Source organism: Oncorhynchus nerka, linkage group LG17 (assembly GCF_034236695.1).
Source record: "Oncorhynchus nerka isolate Pitt River linkage group LG17, Oner_Uvic_2.0, whole genome shotgun sequence".
NCBI lineage: Eukaryota > Metazoa > Chordata > Actinopteri > Salmoniformes > Salmonidae > Oncorhynchus > Oncorhynchus nerka.
This window is the reverse complement of record NC_088412.1, coordinates 37,639,043-37,662,044: the sequence shown is the minus strand read 5'-3', so window position 1 is coordinate 37,662,044 and position 23,002 is coordinate 37,639,043. Positions and strand designations below refer to the sequence as shown.

General features: G+C 40.0%; 1 protein-coding gene across 2 annotated transcripts; it reads right to left on the bottom strand.

The window, feature by feature from the left end:
• Window positions 1-1,822: 1,822 nt before the first annotated feature.
• LOC115145186 (gelsolin-like) lies at window positions 1,823-22,173 on the bottom strand. Of its 2 annotated transcripts, XM_029686528.2 has the most exons (17): window positions 22,066-22,084; window positions 20,962-21,039; window positions 15,287-15,471; window positions 14,747-14,901; window positions 11,940-12,101; window positions 11,450-11,599; window positions 10,205-10,291; window positions 9,838-10,059; window positions 9,358-9,573; window positions 8,261-8,394; window positions 6,083-6,173; window positions 5,655-5,825; window positions 4,431-4,608; window positions 4,063-4,178; window positions 3,818-3,895; window positions 3,092-3,152; window positions 1,823-2,960 (listed from the first exon to the last, which is right to left on the bottom strand). In XM_029686528.2, exons 3-17 carry the CDS (start codon window positions 15,465-15,467, stop codon window positions 2,800-2,802), a joined length of 2,163 nt encoding a protein of 720 aa, XP_029542388.2. In that variant the 5' UTR covers window positions 15,468-15,471; window positions 20,962-21,039; window positions 22,066-22,084; the 3' UTR covers window positions 1,823-2,799. The 2 variants fall into 2 exon arrangements, with proteins under 2 accessions (XP_029542388.2, XP_029542387.2); XM_029686527.2 differs by lacking the exon at window positions 20,962-21,039 and having other exon boundaries at window positions 22,066-22,173.
• Window positions 22,174-23,002: the final 829 nt, after the last annotated feature.

Here is a 23,002-nt window from a genome sequence, read left to right as displayed (position 1 = left end):
TTACTTCGAATTGAATTCATTACAAATGTTTAACACAATTAACACAGTTTAATAACACAATTCGCTTCAAGGGTTCACTGGAATTCCTCCGTCCATTGTTTGGTTGGTAAACACTTTACTTGACACAGTCATAATCATGTCATAATATGTCATAACAGCTGACATAATGTGACATAACCTGTTATAATATGGTCATAACACTGTCATGACCCATATATTTACACCTGTTGTGACATAGATGGCCTTATTTTATGGCTATTTATGGTACCTACATAATAGTGTCAAAACCCACATTTATTCAAATGAGTTTTTTCCCTGCCAAGAAGTTTCCTTTAGTTTGAAAGTTTGTTTCTTACATCCTTTGTTGTTGTTGTAATGATTTCTTTACAGTCATGTTTTTTTCATCATATTTTAAATAACTTATAGAAAATAGACTTTATGACACTGTCATGAAGCAATATGAACATCCTGTGTCACTTTACTTGGACTCTGAAAATACACTTTATGACACTGTCAAAAAGCATTATGACCATCATACAAGCCAGATAGGCCTAGACGTACTTGCCCTTATATTAGTAATCAGTCAAAAAGAGGGTGTCTTGTCCTGCTCCTGAAGTCTGCTACTGCATTCATTCCAGTCACCAGCAACAGAGAATTGTCTGACATCAATGTGTGCGTAATTACAATGATAATTTAATATGGTCAATAAAAATATATACATATTACAAACATACTGTTGACATGTAGGGTATGGTGTAATGGAATGTTTTGCCTTGGGTGGTAGGTTTTGTGGGTTTTGACACTCTTTTGTAGGTGTCATAACCACCTATAAAATAACTACCATGGTAGGTTGTGTGTTTTGACACTCTTATGTAGGTGTCATAACCAGCCATAAAATAACTACCACGGTAGGTTGTGTGTTTTGACACTCTTATGTAGGTGTCATAACGACCTATAAAATAACTACCATGGTAGGTTGTGTGTTTTGACACTCTTATGTAGGTGTCATAACCAGCCATGAAATAATTACCACGGTAGGTTGTGTGTTTTTACACTCTTATGTAGGTGTCATAACCAGCCATAAAATAACTACGATGGTAGGTTGTGTGTTTTTACACTCTTATGTAGGTGTCATAACCAGCCATAAAATAATTACCACGGTAGGTTGTGTGTTTTTACACTCTTATGTAGGTGTCATTACCAGCCATGTCACAGGTCTAAATTTACATGTATGGTCATGACAGTGTTATGACCACATTTGAACAGGTTATGACAAGTTATGTCAGCTGTTATGACATCATATGACATGGTTATGACCGTGTCATAACGTGTTAAACCGCTGGGTGTCAAGTAAAGTGTTACCGTTTGGTTTAGATGACTTGCTCCTCAGGTCAGCACCAAGTGCACATCATTAACATAATTAGGCTTCACAAAGATGAACTGGTTAGTCTGTATTTACCTTAGTCTGGGACTCCCTAGTCTAGAACTAATTAATCTGAAGTTAAGCAACGTCTCAGAAAACCATTTTTTAAATCTGGATTCATTTAAGTAGAGTTAGCCTAGTCATGACTTAAATTCAACTCTGTCCGGGAAACTGCACTGTAGTGTATTTGAGGTTTTAAAAAGTTTCTAAAGTGTGTAATTTCTGATTTGATTTCCCACATGAAAAATGTATCAAACCCTACAAAAATGTCAATAATTATAATCCACATAATAATTCACATTTCCTGTTGCTGCAGGATTATTTTTCCTGCTGTAGCAAACTGGTTCAAATTAAGATCCTACATCTGTACATGCAAGACGCAATAAAAAAAGCACAACCTTCTTTCAAAAAACAGGATGTTTTATTACTAACAAAAGTTAATTTACTACAGTATACAAGCATGAAATAGACTTTGTTAGGCAAATTTTACAATAGCAAAAGTGTCTTTTTTAAATGCCCATCATTGTTAAAGTGGAAATCAGCAGAAGAAACAATAACAAAGCGGTCTCCTCAGCCCTGGTTTGGTAAATCAAATTTTATCACATGCGCTAAAATGCTTAGTTATAAACCCTTAACCTATAATGCTTTAAGAAGTGAAGAACATTTTTGAAATAAGTGTTAAATAAAAAAAAAAAAATTGAAAATAAAAGTAACAAAAAGCTGAGAGATGGGGCTGGAAAAATGCAATCACTCTCAAATTCATAGACAGAGCTATGGACGCAAGGATTGACCATCCATTATATCAAAATTATAGTTTTAACCAATGTTTTGAGGCTATATTGTTTACAAACATTGGAGTAAAATAAGCTTATATTGGGGTTCTAATGGGGTACGTCAGTTGAACTAAGCTAATGAGGTATTTATGACATATATTCTTCAAGAATCAATGGGTACACATAATTCATCTCTAAATCCAAAAATGTATGTCGCAACTTCTGATTGCCCCTTGAAGGCCACATTTACACGTGTAGCTAACATATTTGAGAATCCACACAGTTATACATGAAAATAGTAAAATAAAGACAATACTCCTTGTCACTCATTGTTATGTCAAACATTTGGCTTGACAATCACAGCAATGGAGTAGGCTAGAACACAAACATATCCGCGACCGAGCTAATCCAAGCAGTAAACTGTAAACTGGTCCAATATAATGGACCAGTTTCATCTGGCTTATGGGTCCAACTGCTCGCAGATGTCTTGCAGATGTCTTGGCCTTGTTTTTAGGAGTACAGGATCATGCTGGAGAAGAAGCCATGCGAGGGTAAAGAACGGGAGGGAGCAGGGGGAAGTGGTTGTCCTAGTGACAGTACATTTTAAAAACGGGCACGGATACGCTCCAGAGGGTCTGTTTCCCACATCTTGGGGTCCCAGGCCTGGAACCAGCCCGTGAAGGTTGCCGGTTCCATTCCCTGCTTGATCGTGGTGATGGCAATGCCCCGGCGACCAGAGGGGTCCGAATCCAAGTAGTCTTTAGCTGAAAGGCAAGAAGAAAGCTCTACATTAAGTCCCATAGATTGACACTTTTTGTCAATGACTACAATGAGGTAGTGATAGAGTGTATGTATGAACAATGGCCAATAAATCCAGATTATTAATCAATCGTACCAATTTTTGCTGATCCGGTCCTCTCCACTTCGTTGGCCTCGCTGCCTATCCAGATGAAGACCTATTAAAATAATAGAAAAAGAGAGTGGATCATCAATAGAAATAGAATAACTAGACAGACATTCCCAGTCAAGTCAATGCTACACTAGATGACAGACAGGAGGTGCTGTTTTGAAGTAACCACGCCTCCATCATGGCATTCCCCAACCATTGTAAATAAAATATTTAACCTAAAGAAATACATGTATTAATGTTTACATTTGTTTTTGCCACCTTTATTCTATTATAGACACCTTAATGCACACTTTTAAATAATGTTATGTGAGCTACTAAATATATATATTTTAAAAAGTCCTTAAAGTAAAGTTTTTTAAAATCTTATGTTACTGTTCCCACTACATCAAAAACATTCTTAAATACATGTAATTTTGTCCTTTCAACATTTATTTGAAATACTGTAGAATTCCATTCATTCCTGTGGATGACTGCCAATACGGCTGACCGGTAACTTCAAAGCCTCATGATATTTCTATGGGATCAATCCTGCACACTCAAATTATTATACAGAAAACAGTAAAAGCAGGATGTGAAGAGGGATTGGAGGATTGGATCACTTCCTCTAAAAACTCATGGCAGGACTTCAGTTGTATCAGAGCCACTGGGATCATGCAGATTATAATGTATAATGGTTTTATAATGGTCTTCCACATCATGCCAAGACCTTACCTGATCCCAAGTGTCCAGAAGCATGACATCATCGGTTGCCAAGTCTGACTGGGTGAAATCTCCAGGCACTTCCTCAGCCTGAGAAAGAGAAAGAGTAAGAGAAAGAGAAAGAGAAAGAGTAAGAGAAAGAGAGAGAAAGAGAAAGAGAAAGAGAAAGAGAAAATTACAGAGTATCCTTTGATGTCTCCAACCTTCACAACCAAATAGTCCACCCCTTCACTAAGAGAAAGCATTCCTCTACTCACTATGAGTCTGCCAGTCTTGTTAGAGCAGCCAAACAGGCGCGGTGGCTTCACCATCTTCTGCAGACCGCTGGAGGTCTGGTACTCCTTCTTCCCTCCCAGAGCAGACCAGAACCCAGCTGGGGAAGAGAGCAGAATATGGTACATCAAAACACTCATCATACCAGTTTCATTCAATGCAAATGAAGAAACATCAGAAAAACACAATAATAAATTATAGTGAGTACAACATTTTGTAATGGTCGTTCAAATGTAATATTTGCTAATAAAAGCACTACAATAAAAGTATTTAAAATAGAAACAAATAATGTAAAATAAATCAAGGCACGTTTTGTTATGACAGTCACCAGGTGTAAGACTACAATACCCACCAGGCTCCTTGCCCTCTGACACCACAGTGGCTTTCCCTCCTCCCAGGAAAGAGGTGACATACTGTGCTGCAGCCATCTCCTCCTCAGTGGCCCCCACTCCCCTCCACAGGAACACAGTGTCAGGGGACTTCAGCACAAACACATCATTGGTGTTCAGGAATGTAGCAGAGGGCTCCACCTGAGGAGAGGATTGGAGACGGGGGGAGTCTTGAATCTTGTGTCGTTTTATAAATCAACGCATACACCATGGAATCATGGAATCGGTAGATCAAAAATCTCTTCCCAACTATTTTTCAATTTGTATGGCACAGCTGTCAACATCCTGGTCCTCAAATGAAACTGGTATACTTTGCTATTTATGCTATTTTTATTCCTCCGCCAGTTTTGATCCTTTATATTAGGCAGACAGACCAGTTCCCTACCTCTTCCCGCTGCCACCTGCCTCCTCCATTTTGGATTGAGCAGACCTTCCCATACAATTCTGATAACTCCATAAAATACATAACTCTACCATTCCAATTTACAATATCATTTAATAACAAAATACCCTTTTCAAACATCTTTTACATAAATACAGGTTTTTATTTTTTTACCTTTTTACCAGCCACACCCCTCCCTCAATCTTCCATACACTTTATTTTATTTGTCTTTAACCTGATTCAGCTTTAGAATGTACAAATTGTTTATTCATTAGTTAAGTAAGAACAATTTCTTATTTTCAATGAAGGCCTAGGAACAGTGGGTTAATTGCCTGTTCAGGGGAAGAACAACAGATTTGTACTTTATCAGCTTGGGGATTTGAACTTGCAACCTTGCAATTACTAGTCCAACACTCTAACCACTAGGCTACCTGCCGTTTAATAACCAGCACATTTGAGTTCAGCCATAATATTTGTTCTATTTTTTCAGGGGGGTGAAATTGAAATTGTAACCAGCTTGAAAAAGAGAGATACTTGAAAAATGTTTAATTTTAAATTAATCGAAAATGGCAATCTGCACGAAGGCAAAAAGGCCACTTTTAAACAATGGATGAGCTTTTCTTAGTAATCTACTTGAAAAACATTTAGGGTTCAATAAAAACTTGAAGCTTTTAGAGAAAGGTTTAGTCCTTTTATATTTAATAACCTCAACCGACACAATTCATATTCATTATATAGACAGACATGCTTTATCTTGTCTTGTTTAGCGTCCCAGACATACGTGTATGTTGTGTGACTGACTGACCTCTACAGCCCGTGTAGCCTTGGTGGAGCTCTGGCGGATGTGGAAGAGGCGTGTGGAGCCCACCTTGCTCTGGCCCCCCTTACGGGACGTTCCGCCCAGGTGGATCACCATGGGCTTCCCCTTGAACAGACTCATCAGGTGGGCCGGCTCCTGGCCCTGAGTCACACGCACCTGGAGGAGATAGGAGAGGAGACACTTCAACACATCCATTAGATCATGGGCTTTCACAGCCAGGTTGTTATTGTAAAATAGATTTTGTTCTCAATGACTTACCTGGCTAAGGTTAAATAAATAAATCACACTTCCAAACAACATTGACAAGAGGACACTTCTCTGAGTGTTTGAAAGACATATGAGGTGTGTTTAAATCAGATTTATCTGAATGGTGAGCAATTGTTCTTGGATTGTCTTTGTACAGTAAGTGTTACCTGGACAGGTGAGCCTCCCATGGAGTCGTCCAGCTTGACCGTCAGGAAGGCGGAAGCAGCCAGCTCATCCTGAGTACACTTCCGCCCCTGCCTGAAGACATCAGTCAATCAATATATCAATCCATCAATCACTGTTATGGGTATGGGATAACATAGACACAAACAGAGATCTTAACTTCTTTGGGACTGAGTAGCTTGGATGAATAAGGTGCCCAGAGTAAACTGCCTGCTACTCAGGCCCAGTTGCTAATATATGCATATTATTAGTAGATTTGGATAGAAAACACTCTGAAGTTTCTAAAACTGTTTGAATGATGTCTGTGAGTATAACAGAACTCCTATGGCAGGCAAAAACCTGAGAAAAGAATCCAACCAGGAAGTGGGAAATCTGAGTTTTTTAGTTTTTCAAATCATTGCCTATCAAATATACAATGACTATGGCTTCATATTGCACTTCCTAAGGCTTCCACAGTCTTTAGAACCTTGTTTGATGCTTCTACTGTGAAGGAGGGGGGAATGGGAGCTGAATGAGTCAGAGGTCTGCCAGAGTGGCATGAGCTGATCACGCGCGCTCACGTGAGAGTTAGCTTGCGTTCCATTGCATTTCTACAGACAAAGGAATTCTCCGGTTGGAACATTATTGAAGATTTATGATAAAAACATCCTAAAGATCGATTCTATACTTCGTTTGACATGTTTCTACGAACTGTAATATGACTAATCGTCTGAACTTTCGCCTGGACTTGCTCGCATGTCTTGAGTTTGGATTGTGTACTAAACGCGAGAAAAAGGAGGTATTTGGACATAAATTATGGACTTTATCGAACAAATTAAACATTTATTGTGGAACTGAGATTCCTGGGAGTGCATTCTAATGAAGATCATCAAAGATAAGTGAGTATTTATAATGCTATTTCTGACTTCTGTTGACTCTACAACATGGCGGATATCTGTATCGCTTGTTTTGCTGTCTGAGCGCTGTACTCAGATTATTGCATAGTATGCTTTTTACGTAAAGTTTTTTTGAAATCTGACACAGCGGTTGCATTAAGGAGAAGTGGATCTAAAATTCCATGCATAACAGTTGTATCTTTTATCAATGTTTATTATGAGGATTTCTGTAAATTGATGTGGCTCTCTGCAAAATCACCAGAGGTTTTTGAACTACTGAACATGTAAACTGAGATTTCTGGATATAAATATGAACTTTATCGAACAAAACATACATGTACTGTGTAACATGAAGTCCTATAAGTGTCATCTGATGAAGATCATCAAAGGTTAGTGATGAATTGTATCTCTATTTCTGCTTTTTGTGACTCCTCTCTTTGGCTGGAAAAATGGCTGTGTTTTTCTGTGACTTGGTACTGACCTAACATAATCGTTTGGTGTGCTTCCGTCGTAAAGCCTTTTTGAAATCGGACACCGTGGCTGGATTAACAAGAAGTGGATCTTTACAATGGTGTAAAATACGTGTATGTTTGAGGAATTTTAATTATGGGATTTCTGTTGTTTTGAATTTGGCGACCTGCAATTTCACTGGCTGTTGGCGAGGTGGGACGCTACCGTCCCACATATCCCAGAGAGGTGCTAATGCATATTGAGTATATTAAGAACACCTGCTCTTTCCATTACATAGACTGACCAGGTGAATCCAGGTGAAAGCTACGTTCCCTTATTGACGTCACTTGTTAAATCCACTCATATCAGTGTATATGAAGGGGAGGAGACAGGTTAAAGAAGGATTTTCATGTGTTGAGATAATTAAGACATGGTTTGTGTGCATGTGCCATTCAGAGGGTGAATGGGCAAGAAAAAAGATTTAAGTGCCTTTGAACAGAGTATGGTAGTAGGTCCTAGGGGCACTGATGTGTGTCAAGAACTGCAATGCTGCTGGGTTTTTTCATGCTCAACAGTTTCCCTTGTGCATCAGGAATGGTCCACCACCCAAAAGGACATCCAGCCAACTTGACACAACTGTGGGAAGCATTGGAGTCAACATGGGTCAGCATCCCTGTGGAACGTTTTTGACACCTTGTAGAGTCCATGCCCAACGAATTGAGGCTGTTCTGAGGCCAAAAGGGCACAACTCAATACTTGGAAGCTGTTCTCAATGTTTGGTATACTCAGTCTATAGCTCCAGCTCTCTCTTGTGGCGACATGGTGAACAACACTAACCAGGTGTAGATGATATGCTGCTCCCTGCCTCCTAGGCGGTAGCTGTACAGGACCAGGTAGCAGTCACCTCCATAGAACTGGCCGTAGCTGGAGGGGTCCACTGGCACCTGGGCACCATCCTCCACACGCCACACCTGAGGAGGAGAAGCATCACCTTTAGTTACCAAGGTGTAACTCTCAGTGTGTGGTACATGAAAAACAATTCACATATGGGCTGGGTGGTCTAGTGGTCGGGACGGCAGCCTCCAGCACACATGCACAAGTTTGCCTTCCTTGTAACACATTCTCCCTCTGCCTGTTATTCTCTCTATGGCTCTATGGCACATTGGAGAAGAAGGGGGGATGGACCTTGGATGTTCTCATCCAATACAGTTCAGAAGTAGAGGAGATAAGATGAAAGTATTTGTGGAAAGACAAATTGAGGTTCACTCATTTCACTCCTTTGAACAAAACAAAAAAACAATTCTCACACCACCAGGAGTAGTAGAATTTGACAGTGGTGTAAAAATATTTTTGGGATATCTGTACTTGACTATTTATATGTTTGACATATTTATATTTACTTCACTACATTCCTAAATAAAAGTATGTACCTTTACTCCATACATTTTCCCTGACACACAAAAGTACTTGTTACATTTTGAATGCTTAGCAGGACAGGGAAATATTCTAATTCACACACTTATCAAGAGAACATCCCTGGTCATCCCTACTGCCTCTGATCTGGCGGACTCACCAAACACATGCTTCGTTTGTAAATGATGTCTGAATGTTGGAGTGTGCCCCTGGCTATCCATAAAATTTTTTAAAACAGGAAAATGGTGCCGTCTGGTTTGCTTAATATAAGGAATTTGAAATTATTCATACTTTTACTTTTGATTTTTAAGTATATTTTAGCAATTACTTAAGTATATTTAAAACCAAATACTTTTAGACTTTTACTCAACTAGGATTTTACTGGGTGACTTTCACTTTTACTTGAGTCATTTTCTATTAAGGAATCTTTACTTTTACTCAAGTATGACAATTGGGTATTTTTCCACCACTGGAATTAGATCATCATACTGATTCTCATCACTAGATTCTTTCAGCAGTACCTGAACCTTCCCAGATCCGTCATCCACCATGCCGTGTTGGGCAACCATGGTCTTGTTGGTGTGTAGGGAGGAGGAGTCGAAGGGGACCTGCTCCACCCTGGCAATACGTCCCACACTGTAGGCCTGGCCTGGGCCCGTGGTCTGGTCCTTGTCCTTCCAGTTACAGAAGAACTGCTTAAACAGGGTAGTCTCTCCTCCGCACGGCAACACCTGGATCTGTACAGGACAGAAGAAGACATCAAAGGGCTTAAATCATTCAACCCACATATCTGTAAAGGGACATGATAGCAGTAGATCCAATGGAATTGGTCAATACACAGAGCTGAGTGGGTGGTGATGGGATGTGGAGAGGTTGTTCTTGTAGTGTATGACTTTTGCACAATTCAACAGCAGTAGGGTAGAAAGGTTACTGTCATGGTGCATAACTTTGGCATACAAATTCACGGCAGCAGCATGAAGACATGTTTGCTGTAACGTTACCTGGGTGTGCTTGGGGTAATTCTTCTCCTTGATGAACTGTTCTGCAGCATTCATGGCAGCCTTGCGCTCTTCTGTGGAGGCACTAGGTCCTTTCCAGACAAAGATCTTGCAGTCCGATCCGTTGTCCAGAATGTAACACTCGCTGGGGGAGAGCATCTCTTGTTTGAAGGGGCTGGTCTGGGCCACCACTGACACCTTCATGGAGCCTGCCGCGTCAGAGATCTACAACCCAATACAATACATCTGTGTTCACCCACATTATACAGAGACAACTGAAATGGACCATTGTGCTTTCACAGTACACAGCGCCACCACAAAACATACACATATGACAGACTGGGAGCAGCACAGGGCTGTGAGTCTTTACCATGTAGAGAGCTCCCTTCTTGTTGGCTCTTTCAACAGTCTCGTCATCAGGGCTTCCTGCAGGGATGTTGGGTTTGGGCCCCAGAGCCTTAACATAAAAGCAAACACAGCAATTATTAATACCGTGAATAAGGAGAAATAAGTCCTCGCCAAGTTTATCAGCTCTGCCTGAGAAGTCCCATTGCACTCATCTACAATTCCACCATTGCATAAAAACCCTTGTATAGAGCTTGTGACCACCGTGCAAGACCAGGAACAACCCCTTCCTTTTAAAAATGCATTAAATGAGACAAAATAGAAGACAGCTAAAATTATTCAAGTTCACACTGCAATGTCTTAGTGTGCTAAAAGGGCATAATAATGCCAGATGCCAGTAACCTCGCTCCCATATTCCCTTCCTGTATTACAGGGACAGGAAGTGGTGGTGAAGGTGACTCACGTCGATGACAGCCTGTCGGTGAATCCCAAACTGCCTGCTCGCCCCTATCCACTTGCTCGGAGCGTCACGTGTTGCTAACTAAACTCAGAGGGTGACCTCCAGAGAGTAGGGATGGGATCAATAAACCCATCAACTTCAGAACACACTCCTTACTTGAATGATGAAATTCATGTTCCACTTTTAAACAATAAAACAAGCATAAAATTCAAATGAACAAATCCCCCTGTTGTTTTACAAGATATAAACCACAGTAACAGTTAAACATTTAATTTGGGAGGTATGTCATCTGTTACATGTATCAAGTCTCGAAATCAGACATTAACAAATGCAAACAACATATAATTAGGAATTCCTCTCCATTATTTTATGAAATTGCGCAGACTCCAAACATATCGCAGTGCTTCGGTCTAAGTGACTATCTGCATGTCTAATTAGCCCCTGGACCCTCGATCATCTTCACTCCCTCAGCAATGAGACACTTGTGCAAATGGCAGAGGTGCGCGTGAACATGCAATTGGAGGGGGAGCGGTGAGGGAATGATTTGGGATTCAGTCAGCTGTTCTCCTTCCTCCTCGATTGTCTGTGTGTGTGTGTGTGTGTGTGTGTGTGTGTGTGTGTGTGTGTGTGTGTGTGTGTGTGTGTGTGTGTGTGTGTGTGTGTGTGTGTGTGTGTGTTTGTGTGTGGGCGTGCGTGCGTGCGTGCGTGCGTGCGTGCGTGCGTGCGTGCGTGCGTGCGTGCGTGCGTGTGTGTGTGTGTCTGGATAAGAGAGTGTTAAATGACTAAAATGTAAAAATGCAAATGTCTCACGTTGATGACAGCCTCTGGCTCTCCTCCCTCCTCAACAATTTGCAGCTTGGCACGGCCATTCCTCTCGTTGTCACGGATATCGATGGCCACCTCGGACGCCTTCAGTCGCTCGAAGCGGTTGCACTCACTGCCACACCACTGGAAGATGTCCTGAGAATAGAAACAAAAGTTGTCGTCATGGCCACGACTCAGACTTAAGGTAAGGGAGGAGTCTTGCCTCTGGATATAACTACTTATGCATGCTCATGTATGCTCCACAAAATAACAACTGGGGTATTTTACTGCCCTCTCCGTCTTTAGAGCCCTCATTCCTCCCATTGCACATATGCAAAAATTGTGCAGGTGGGATCTTTGTGCTTCTACCTATGTGACAATCCCCCTATGTAGCATCGGCTAAGTTCAATGCACATGGGTCTGGTTTAGCAGATCTAACTCCTTAACTTCTAATTTCATTGTTGAGCTTAGTCACTGATACCCTGGCCCAGCTCACCTTTCCCAGGTCGATGATGAAGCAGTCCCCATTGTTGAAGCTGGACCAGGACATGTCCACCTCCGTGGCTCTGATGACCCTGCGGCCCTTGATGTGCAGCAGACGCTTGACGTTCATCTCATTGGTCACCACGTGCTGGAAGCCAGAGGCCACCCCACCTTGCTGAAGGACGGAGAATTTAAATAATGTGTCAGGTTAACGAAGCTAACAATAAAACATAGTTTATAAGAAGTTTATATTCACACTGAGTATACCAAACATTAGGAACACCTTCCTACTATTGAGTTGCACCCTCCTACTTTTGCCCTCAGAACAGCCTCAATTAGTCGGACATGGACTCTAGAAGGTGTCAAAAGCATTCCACAGTGATGCTGGCCCATGTTGACTCCAATGCTCCCCAAAATTGTGTCAAGTTGGCTGGATGTCCTTTGGGTGGTGGACCATTCTTTATACACACGGGAAACTGTTGAGTGTGAAAAGCCCAGCAGCATTGCAGTTCTTTACACAAACCAGTGCGCCTGGCACCTACTGCCATAACCCATTCAAAGGCACTTAAATATTTTTTCTTGCCCATTCACCCTCTGAATGGCACACATACACAATCCAGGTCTCAATTGTCTCAAAGCTTTAAAATCCTTCTTTAACCTCTTAGCCTGTCTCCTCCCCTTCATCTACACTGATTTGAGTGGATTTAACAAGTGACATCAATAGGAGATCATATCTTTCACCTGGATTCACCTGGTCAGTCTATGTCAGAGGTATTGAACTCTTACCCTGTGAGGTCCGGAGCCTGCTGGTTTTCTGTTCTACCTGATAATGAATTGCACCCACCTGGTGTCCCAGGTCTAAATCAGTCCCTGATTAGAGGGCAACAATTTAAAAAAGCAGTGGAACTGGCTTCAAGGTCTAGAGTTGAGTTATAGGGATCTATGTCTTGACAACTTGATTGCTGAGAAGTAAAACATTTTAGGACTATGTCAACAATTAACTAATGAAACAAATACCAAAAGATAGTTTTTGGGTGGAATTTTCCATAAATGTTTTGTATACTCATTGTATATTACATATGTTACAAACTCCAACTTCAAAGTTCATTGTGAGTAACTTTGTCCAGAGTAGTAAGTAAATATGTACTTCCAAGGCTTCCTTCCTCTGCTTTCCAATTCAGAAGCCAATATAAAATCTTGCCAGACATGCAGCCATTTGGCTTTCTGGAAAAAGACCCAGATGTGTCCTCCCTCAGACTTTCTGAAAATTCAAACTCTCCATAGCAACCTTCTATGGAGAACTTTAACCACTGTAGAAGCTAAAACTTAAAGACACTGTCCTTTAAAAATAGTACAGTTAGCTTTTTGGCAACATGTGTCGAGACTCATTAGCATTTCAACACAGGATTGGACCCTTTTTTTAAATTTTCGCCTAAAATGACCTACCCAAATCTAACTGCCTGTAGCTCAGGACCTGAAGCAAGGATATGCATATTCTTGATACCGTTTGAAAGGAAACACTTTGAAGTTTGTGGAAATGTGAAATTAATGTAGGAGAATATAACACATTAGATCTGGTAAAAGATCATACAAGGTAAAAAAGTTTTTTTTTTCATCATCTTAGAAATGCAAGAGAAAGGCCAGTATCTAACTTAGGACTCCAGGCACAATTTAGATTTTGGCCACTATATGGCAGCAGTGTAAGTGCAACGTTTTAGACTGATCCAATGAACCATTGCATTTCTGTTCAAAATGTATCAAGTCTGCCCAAATGTGCCTAATTGGTCAATATATACATTTTCATGTACATAACTGTCACGACTTCCCCTGAAGTCGGTTCCTCTCCTTGTTCGGGCGGCGTTCGGCGTTGAAAGTCTTCTAGCCATCATCAATCCACTTTTCATTTTCCATTTGTTTTGTCTTGTCTTCTCACACACCTGGTTTCAATCCCCTCATTACATGCTGTGTATTTAACCCTCTGTTCCCCCCATGTCCTTGTCCAGAATTGTTTATTGTAATTGTTATTGTTATCTGGTGTGCGATGGGTTTTGTACCCATTGATTGTTTGTTTGGTTGATTTTATTTATTAAACTGCTCCGTTGTAATCCAGTTTTGGCTCTCCTGCACCTGACTTCCCTGCCGCCAGTATGCACCCTTTACAATAACAGTGCACTCTCCTCAAACAATTGCATGGTATGTTTTCACTGTAATAACTACTGTAAATTGGACAAGAATTTAGCTTTCTGCCGATATAAGACATGTCTATGTCCTGGGAAATGTTCTTGTTACTTGTCTGAATTGTGACACTGATTTGAACCAGTAGGGGGGGACATAACCGTTTTAAAACTACTGAAGTGACTGCAAGGGGTTCTTACATGTACACACTGTATGTACATTGTCATTCTCTGGCTGTATGAGTTTGCGGGTGGGACGGGTGGGACACCGATCTGAAGAGATCCTTAACTTAATGGGAGTGTTGCTGTTGGGGTGGTCCTCACTAGAGAATAGATTACTACTTCTTTGACCACCTATTGTAGGACCCTGTAATTCAATAGATCTAAACTTCAGTCTCATTAGTCACCAAGTTCAAATTGGAATCTACTTCGTTGTTAATACTTGGTTATCAATACTTAACCTAATAATGCAAAACCCACACATATTATTTTCCTTCCCTTCACTGCATTGGGTTTCAATGTCATTGACATGAACAGAGAAGTATAGTAGTGGGCTGTATAATAACAGAGTAAGCTTCTAAGTGCTGGAAAGGAAAACAGAGACTTTCAGTCATTTTTAATGATACAGTTTGCAGTAATACCTCACCTTGTACTTGATACCAGACTTGAAGTATCCCAGGAAGGTGATAGACTCATTGTTCTGGACCTCTCTGAATTGTACCGGGCCTCCGCCCAGGAAATCATCCAGTTGGGAGCTAAAGATGGCCGCCGCACCCATCTCATCCTGAGAACTTTCATTTCCTGTGGTATCAACCAATAGAGACAGAGATAAGGAGGAAGGTTACCAATGGGAAAGGCCATAGAACATACAGAATGATGTAGGGTGAAGTTCCCCCTTAGGCAGTGTTCTTGGGTCAGTTTTGCATTTTTCATACCAATGATTAAGGTTAGAATTCCTGAACCTAGATGTGTACCTAGGGGAAGCTTCACCCTGGAACATCCAAAACATCAAAGGGAGGAACCATTCAGTCAATTATCAAATAAATATGACAGGTGAACTGGCATGTGTCTTTTGATAATGCTTATCATTATCATTTTCTGCACGTATAGCATAGCAGTTAAAGGCTCAGCTTGAGTGACCCTGGTGGTAGGATATATCAGTAGGGTAACCAGCTCTCTCTCTCACCCAGCCACATGTGGATGTAGTATGAGGGGGCGGCGGTGGTGTAGAGCAAAACGTAGCAGTCTCCAGTGAAGAAGTTCCCATAGAGCTGTTTAGGAACCGGCTTCAGATCCATCTTCTCCACACGCCATACCTGAAGACCAGGCCCCTTTCCTGCAATCTGGAACTCCTTATGGAACACCATGGTTCTGGAAGGGAGGAGCAGGAGAAAGCAGAGGGGTGATTAGGAGGAGGAGGAGGAGGTGATGGAGAGTCAAGGTCATACACAAGATGACTGTCATTATCACTGACAAACACAAAATAAAACTCAGAATCACAGTAAAGTCAAAGATATGATGTAAACGTATGGCTCTTTATCACCAGTTAATGAGACCTTGGAGAGTGTCTGTAGTGTTAAAGGCTAACATATAGTGCTAATAATGGAAATCTGTGGGGAGTACACTTTAAAAAGAAATGCTGGGTTAAAAAAAACTATGTTGGTAAATATTGGACAGAACACTCGTTGGGTTATTTTGGAACAGCCAGTTGAGTCACTTAGTTGGGTTATTGATGCTGGCTTATTAAGCTATGACCCACTGGGTCAGATCAAAAGACTGGAAGCGTGGCTTAGTGGGTGCGTGGCTTTCAAATTGTTATTTTTTGCCTCCCATGAGAGTAAATATCATTCTGGTTCATGTTATGTTATATTATATTGTCATCACTAATGAGGTTGAGCACTGACAATTTTGTGGCTTTTATGAGGGTTCAAATCAAATCTTATTGGTCACATGCAGATGTTAATGCGAGTGTAGCGAAATGCTTGTTGCTCAAGTGCCTATGCATATCCCAATGTTGGGAGAGTTACCACATTGTTACAATATTTAAATAATGTTAGAACATTTATATTAACATATGTAACTTACAAAAATATTGAAGAATATTTCAAATTTGCGGTGCAAACATCTCATGATCAACAGGAATGACATTTACTCTCACGGGTGGCCAAAACTAACTATCTGAAAGCCACGTCACTAATAAGCCATGCCTTCAGTCTTCAAAGAAAACCACCCAACTAAGTGACCCTGTGTCAAAATACCCTATCTGTGTTCTGTCCACTATTTACCCAGCATTTTTTGAAGTGTAGATGTACCAAAGCCCTAGGTTTCATAATACACCACTACTTTAATATTGTGTCATATGTGTAATAGGATAATTACTGTACGTCGTATGTCAATTAGGTTAGTTCATGTTTGACTGAATCCTTAGAGGCATTTATTACACAACACAAGTCAAAGCTCCAGGTAATATTTTCTCCAGGTAAACAGAGGTCATTATTGGCTCACTGAAGAGAAGGACATATCACATGACTATTGACTTTAAACAGTATTGTTTACTTAAGACAGGTGTGTGTTCTGCTGAATGACCCAATATTATGTCAGCAGATCCCTGTGTCAATTGCAAAACAAAGGAGTGGTTGCAGTTCCGGATTTTCTGGAAACCGTTTTGCTGGGACTAAAAATAAACAGATTTCTGCCCAGGTGAAGGATTTCTTTACATTTTATCTCCTGCCATATAGATCCTATGAAATTACTAGAGGGGCTCTGTCATAAAGCCTTAATATTAAAGAATGGAGTGAAATTGGCAGCCACATTCGTCAGGGACAAATCCAAACCAGTGTAATATGAGCTAATGGCAGTAGAGGCGTAATCCAGATTTGATTTATGCAGGAACATAACTGTGTGATTATATCAGAAATTGTGTAATATAATTACTGTCAACCAAAAATATTGTTATATAGTTATAAATACAGTTTATACAGGTTTTGTACAAATGTTCTGTATAAATAGCCTCTAAATTATATTCAAAAAGACCTGAAATTACTAAATGATTTGTTTTCTTGGTAAACTGTGAGTGCTATTATATGATACATTATCAGTACTTGTTGATTTTACAACTTGTCTAAGTCTTATCATCAACTGATTTCAGCCAGTGTATTGCTGTGGATTGACTGCCTTGTTTGAATGGAATGTTGGCATATTGGCACTTAATCTGACAAATGAATGGAATCATTCCTCTTAAACTGTCTGGCTAGCTAGCTGACAAACATACAGTGAGGATAAATTCTTAAATAATTTTTTCCCCACACTATCTTATTACAGCACTGGCAAACCATGGTTGACCAACTCCTTGACCAAAATGGCTGACGCTTAGACCCTCACCAGAAGGTTCATGTCCATTCTGGTATGTTGATCTTAATTCTAAGGCTGTTGCCTATGTAGTTGCTGCTCATTGCTCCGCTAACCACTTTGATCGGGGATGAACGCCTTTGTCTGATGTTTTGTACACAAAGCAGATGGTCGACATGTTCAAACTATTGCATTCCATGCCTCAGTATGCTTTTACGCATAAGCATGATTTCATGTTCTTTTTTCAGAGTTTGGCTACATGCAGCTGTTTACATGTTGTCCAAAAAAAGACATGACCAACATGTTCGTACATACTCCCAGATAGTTTTTTGCAGCAACACAAAACCCAAGTGAGGAGTTACATGTAGCTATCTAGCCAACAAATCAAACACAAGCAAGTCACAGACACAAGGTCTAATGTTTTTTTTTCATCATCATTGCAAACTTTGGCTAAGCAGGAAGCAGACAGGCAGTCAAAGCAGTAGTGTTATTTTTCAGCAACTCTGGCTAGTGACTATGATATGGCAGCAACTACAAATATAAGCCTACATCATCACACAAACAAAGATTGTTTTTACTCCAATGCAATGTATCAGGACAGTATCCTGCTTGTGCAGCTGCAATATTCCTTACAACAGACAGAGAAGGCTGTAGCCTTCACATTGGCCTTGAATGTTTGCTCAAAACATCACAAAGCTTTTACTTCAGCTGTCCGGAAAAATGAGTCAGAGACATAGGCTACTTCCTCATAGGCTACTTCCTCATAGGCTACTTCATTTATTTGGAAACAGTATTTAGTCTTTCTTTACTATGGATGTCATCCACATAATTAAAGCAAAATGTCATGCTTTTAACATTGTGTGTGAAACCTTATAGAATGTTGTGTTGTCAAATAACCCCTCTGTATCACAGAGACAGTATATCTCTCACACCTCATGTTTTTTTAATCAATATCAGACTCACATGAAACCTGATACTTTACCATTACTCCTTAATGAGAAGGGTGTCTATCTCTAACTCTGACAGTAACTCAATGTTGATCTAGGGTTGTGGTGCAAAGGAGAGAGTGAGTCACATGAGCCTGACTGACTCAAGAGAGAACTGTTTCTCTCCCTTTCTCTCTCTACTTATCTCTCTTTCTTTCTCTGTCTCTCAAACTGACTGTTAGGACGACTTATCCATGTCTTAACATTTCAGCATCTGAAAATGTATTGTAGTCCATATTCACCATACAAGCATACCTGACATGATTGCGTTCCAAACTTGGAATTTGATGTACATAAAGACGTGATAGAATATATTTTTTCATTTTATTGATCTGAGCAAGTACAGTGTTTGATTGAAGTGTCTCATGAGACTGGATTGGAATAAGAAGAAACATTTTCCCCAAGACGGGAATCTGTAAACATAAGTCCCTGTAGCCCATGTGGTCCTCTAACCAATTACTCTCTCAGTATTCCGAAAGCAGTTTGATTCCTATGTGGTTCTACTGGATGGGTTCTAGGCTAATTCACAACACTTAGCCTCCTCAGACTCCAAACAGTAAAAACTATAAGATGACAGACCACAAAATTACATATACACTACATGACCAAAAGTATGTGAACACCTGCTCGTCGAACATCTCATTCCAAAATCAAGGCAATTACTATAGAGTTATTCAGCAACAATTGCATTAGTGAGGTCGGGCACTGATGTTGGGTGATTAAGCCTGGTTCGCAGTCAGCGATCCAATTCATCCCATAGGTGTTCGATGGGGATGAGGTTAGGGCTCTGTGCCGGCCAGTCAAGTTTTTCCACACCGATCTCGACAAACCATTTCTGTTTGGACTTTGCTTTGTGCACGGGGGCATTGCCATGCTGAAACAGGAAAGGGCCTATTGCCACAAAGTTGGAAGCACAAAATTGTCTCGAATGTCATTGTATGCTGTAGCGTTAAGATTTCCCTTCATTGGAACTAAGGATCGTAGCCCGAACCATTAAAACAGCCCCAGACCATTATTCCTCAGCCACCAAACTTTACAGTTGGCACTATGCATTGGGGCAGGTAGCACTCTCCTGCCATCCATCAAACCCAGATTTGTCCATTGGACTGCCAGTTGGTGAAGCATGATCCATTACTCCAGAGAAAGCATTTCCACTGCTCCAGATTCCAAAGGTGGCAAGCTTTACACCACTCCAGTCGACGCACGGCATTGCGCATTGTGATCTTAGGCTTGAGTGCGCCTGCTCGGCTATAGAAACCCATTTCATGAAGCTCCCGACGAACAGTACTTGTGCTGACCGTGCTTCCAGAGGTAGTGTTGCAACCGAGGACAGACAATTTTCATGGTGCTACGTGCTTCAGCACACGGCGGTCCCGTTCTGTTAGCTTGTGTGGCCTACCACTTCATGGCTGAGCCGTCGTTGCTTCTAGAAGTTTCCACTTCACAATAACAGCACTTACAGTTGACCGGGTTAGCTCTAGCAGGGCAGAAATATGACAAACTGACTTGTTGGAAAGGTGGCATCCTATGACGGTCCCATGTTAAAAGTCACTGAGCTCTTCAGTAAGGCCATTCTACTGCAATGTTTGTCTATGGAGATTGCATGGCTGTTTGCTCGATTTTATACCCCCGTCAGCAACGGGTGTGGCTGAAATAACCGAATCCATTCATTTGAAGGTGTGTCCACATACCTTTGTATATATAGTGTATAATTTATGATATCTGTGTGACACACCCTCCCAAAAACATTTACACACTGCTACTTTTACATAAAATGTAATGTAATATTGAGACATAAACAACATAATAAAATATGAAATAATACATGGAAAATAGAATAAATAATTAATTATCTGTCATTAGTTTATTTAGTTCACAATATCATTGTGTTAAAACACATCAATATGCAGAGATATATGACTCTTTTTTTTTTTACCTCATATACCAATGTGTGTAACTTTCCATACTATTTATTCACTGCAGCATTCTAATACAGCAACTCAATTGAGCAATACAATTGAAAAATGGCTGTAGTATACAATACAATGAATGTATTCTAAAATACAATCTAAAAAAAATTCTGTAAAAGTCTTTCCAATATGCAATCATACTGTTAATTTCTCTGTAAAATATGAATATGACTTTTTGTGTAGGTTTCTTCCCTTCTGGATCCGACTAGGTGAGCCACCAACTACAATTTAAAGGCACAGTGCATTACTGAAACAGTTCTTTTTCTTTTCTTTTCCTCTGCCATTCTACACATTTAGTGGGAATTAACCTATGAACATGTATGCATCTATTCAAAAGAATAGCTAATATATCTAGCCAACCCAGAAATGTGTTTGCAAGGCAACTGCGATATGATAAAGAATAGACTGGCAGCAACATGTTACTTTCACACCAAAGATTCTGCTGATAAACAAAAAAAAATACTTTTAAGTTTAGTTCTCGTGTATATCTGTATCCTAATTGGATGAGAATTGCTGATGTAAGGATATAAAACTTCTGTATTAAAAAAAAAAAATACCTGATAGTAGAAAACTTTCGAAGATGAACTCAGCAGCAAAGGCAGATGTGGATGTTGTGTAGTAGCCTATTCAAGATTCTGCAAAGATTGTGAGTGAGGCTATTATAAAGCTAGAGCATCTTGGAAAGAAGAGGCATAATCAAGCCCCACCCAATCCAACTTGCAAGTAACAACACGTCGTAAACTAGAGCCGGGTGACCAAAAATAACTATCTGAAAACCACGCCCCTAATAGGCCATGTCTTCTGAAAATAGCCCGGTTAATTTAACCATCAGTTGGGTTTTTATGAACTTTCATGCTGGGTTGACCCAGCACCTGAGGAGGTGTGCCCTGTTGGGGGCGTGACTTTCAGATTGTTCGTTTTGTCTATCAGTGGGAGTAAATGTCATTCCTGTTCGTCAGGTTAAGTTTGTACACTGCTGATTTTAATTTTCTTCAATAGTTCTGCACATCATATATTTGAATATACATGTAATGAAAAGATACATAATGTGCTTGACTCCACCTTACAGAAACATGTTGCTGGATATTTGCAACATTACTACTTCAATATTAAAACAAAGTAGTAAGAATCCCAACATTAAGACATGCATAGACATTTGAGGAACTCACACTCTTGTGTAAGCCTCGTTAATACTCATTAAGTCTGTGCTCAATCTTAACAGGACCGATTAACTGGAATAAAAATGACTCTCACGGGTGGCAAAAAAATGAGAAAGCCACACCACTACTAAGCCACACCTCCATTTTTGGGAGCGTGTAAACAATTGATGTGAACAAAAAGTTATTTCATATTTCCCTCGGACATTGTACACATTTTGTAGGAATGAACCTATTGACATTTATTCAAAATAATACCCAATACATCTGGCATACCTAAGATGAGTTTGCATAAAGAATAGACCGGCAGAAATATTTCTTTAACACAAAAAATGCTGCTGATAAACAAACAAATAACTTTAAATTATACAGAAAGTCAAGGATTATCTCTGATATAATTTAATGTAAATGAGTGGAGCCAATTTATTTTACAAATCTATCTATATCCTAATTGTATGACAATTGCTGATTATACAACTTGTGTATTTATTTTTAATTTTTTACCTGATAGTAGAAAACTTTTGAAGATGAACTCAGCTGCAAAGTATGTGGATGTAGTGTAGTATTTCAGATTCTGAAAAGATTAGATGTGAGTGAGGCTATTATATAGCTGGAGCTTTGCGCTCAGAAAGAAGAGGCGTCTCCCGCCCTGCCCCAACTGAACCTGCAAGTAACAACACATGGTAAACTAGTGCTTACCACTGTAGGCCTACTTTGAGTAGGTAGTACAGGCCTTTAGAAAGCCTACACACTCTTGAACCTTTTTTCACATTTAGTTGCGTTACAAAGTGGGATTGAAATATATTTAATTGTCATTTTTTTGTCATTGATCGACACAAAATACTCCTGTAAATGTCAAAGTGAATAAATATATATATATATTTTTTTACAAATTAATAAAAATGTAATAACTAAAATATAGTTGTTGCATAAGTATTCCCCCCCTTTGTTTAGGCAAGCTGAAATTAGTTCATAAGTTAAATTTGGCTCAAAAAATCACATAAGTTATATGGACTTATGACTCTGTGTGAAATAATAGGGGTTGACATGATTTTTGAATGACTACCTTTTCCTCTGTGCCCCATACATACAACATCTGTAAGGTCCCTGAGTCAAGTATTGAATTTCACAGATTCAACTACAACGACAGGGAGATTTTCAAAAGCCTCATAAAGAAGGGCAGTGATTGGTAGATGGGTAACAATAACAAATCAGACATTTAATACATCTTTAAGCATGGTCAAGTACTGAATTATGCTGTGGATTATGCTAAACCACCCAGACACATCAAATATGCCGTTTTCCTTCTGAACACACTCCCCCCCAAACCCACTCCTCGCTTCATCATACTGAGCAGCACCGAAACCAAACCCTTACCTTACCCCTTACCCTAAACTGGGTTTGTATCCTAACCCCGATCCCTTTTTTAACCCAAACTGGT

Excerpts from the sequence above, each read along its gene's own strand:
- LOC115145186 (XM_029686527.2), bottom strand. The coding sequence starts at position 15,467 with ATGGTGTTCCATAAGGAGTTCCAGATTGCAGGAAAGGGGCCTGGTCTT. Across the intron at positions 14,902-15,286 it reads CTACATCCACATGTGGCTGG|GAAATGAAAGTTCTCAGGAT; the intron begins GTGAGAGAGAGA and ends TTGATACCACAG. Across the intron at positions 9,574-9,837 it reads ATTACCCCAAGCACACCCAG|ATCCAGGTGTTGCCGTGCGG; the intron begins GTAACGTTACAG and ends TGTCCTGTACAG.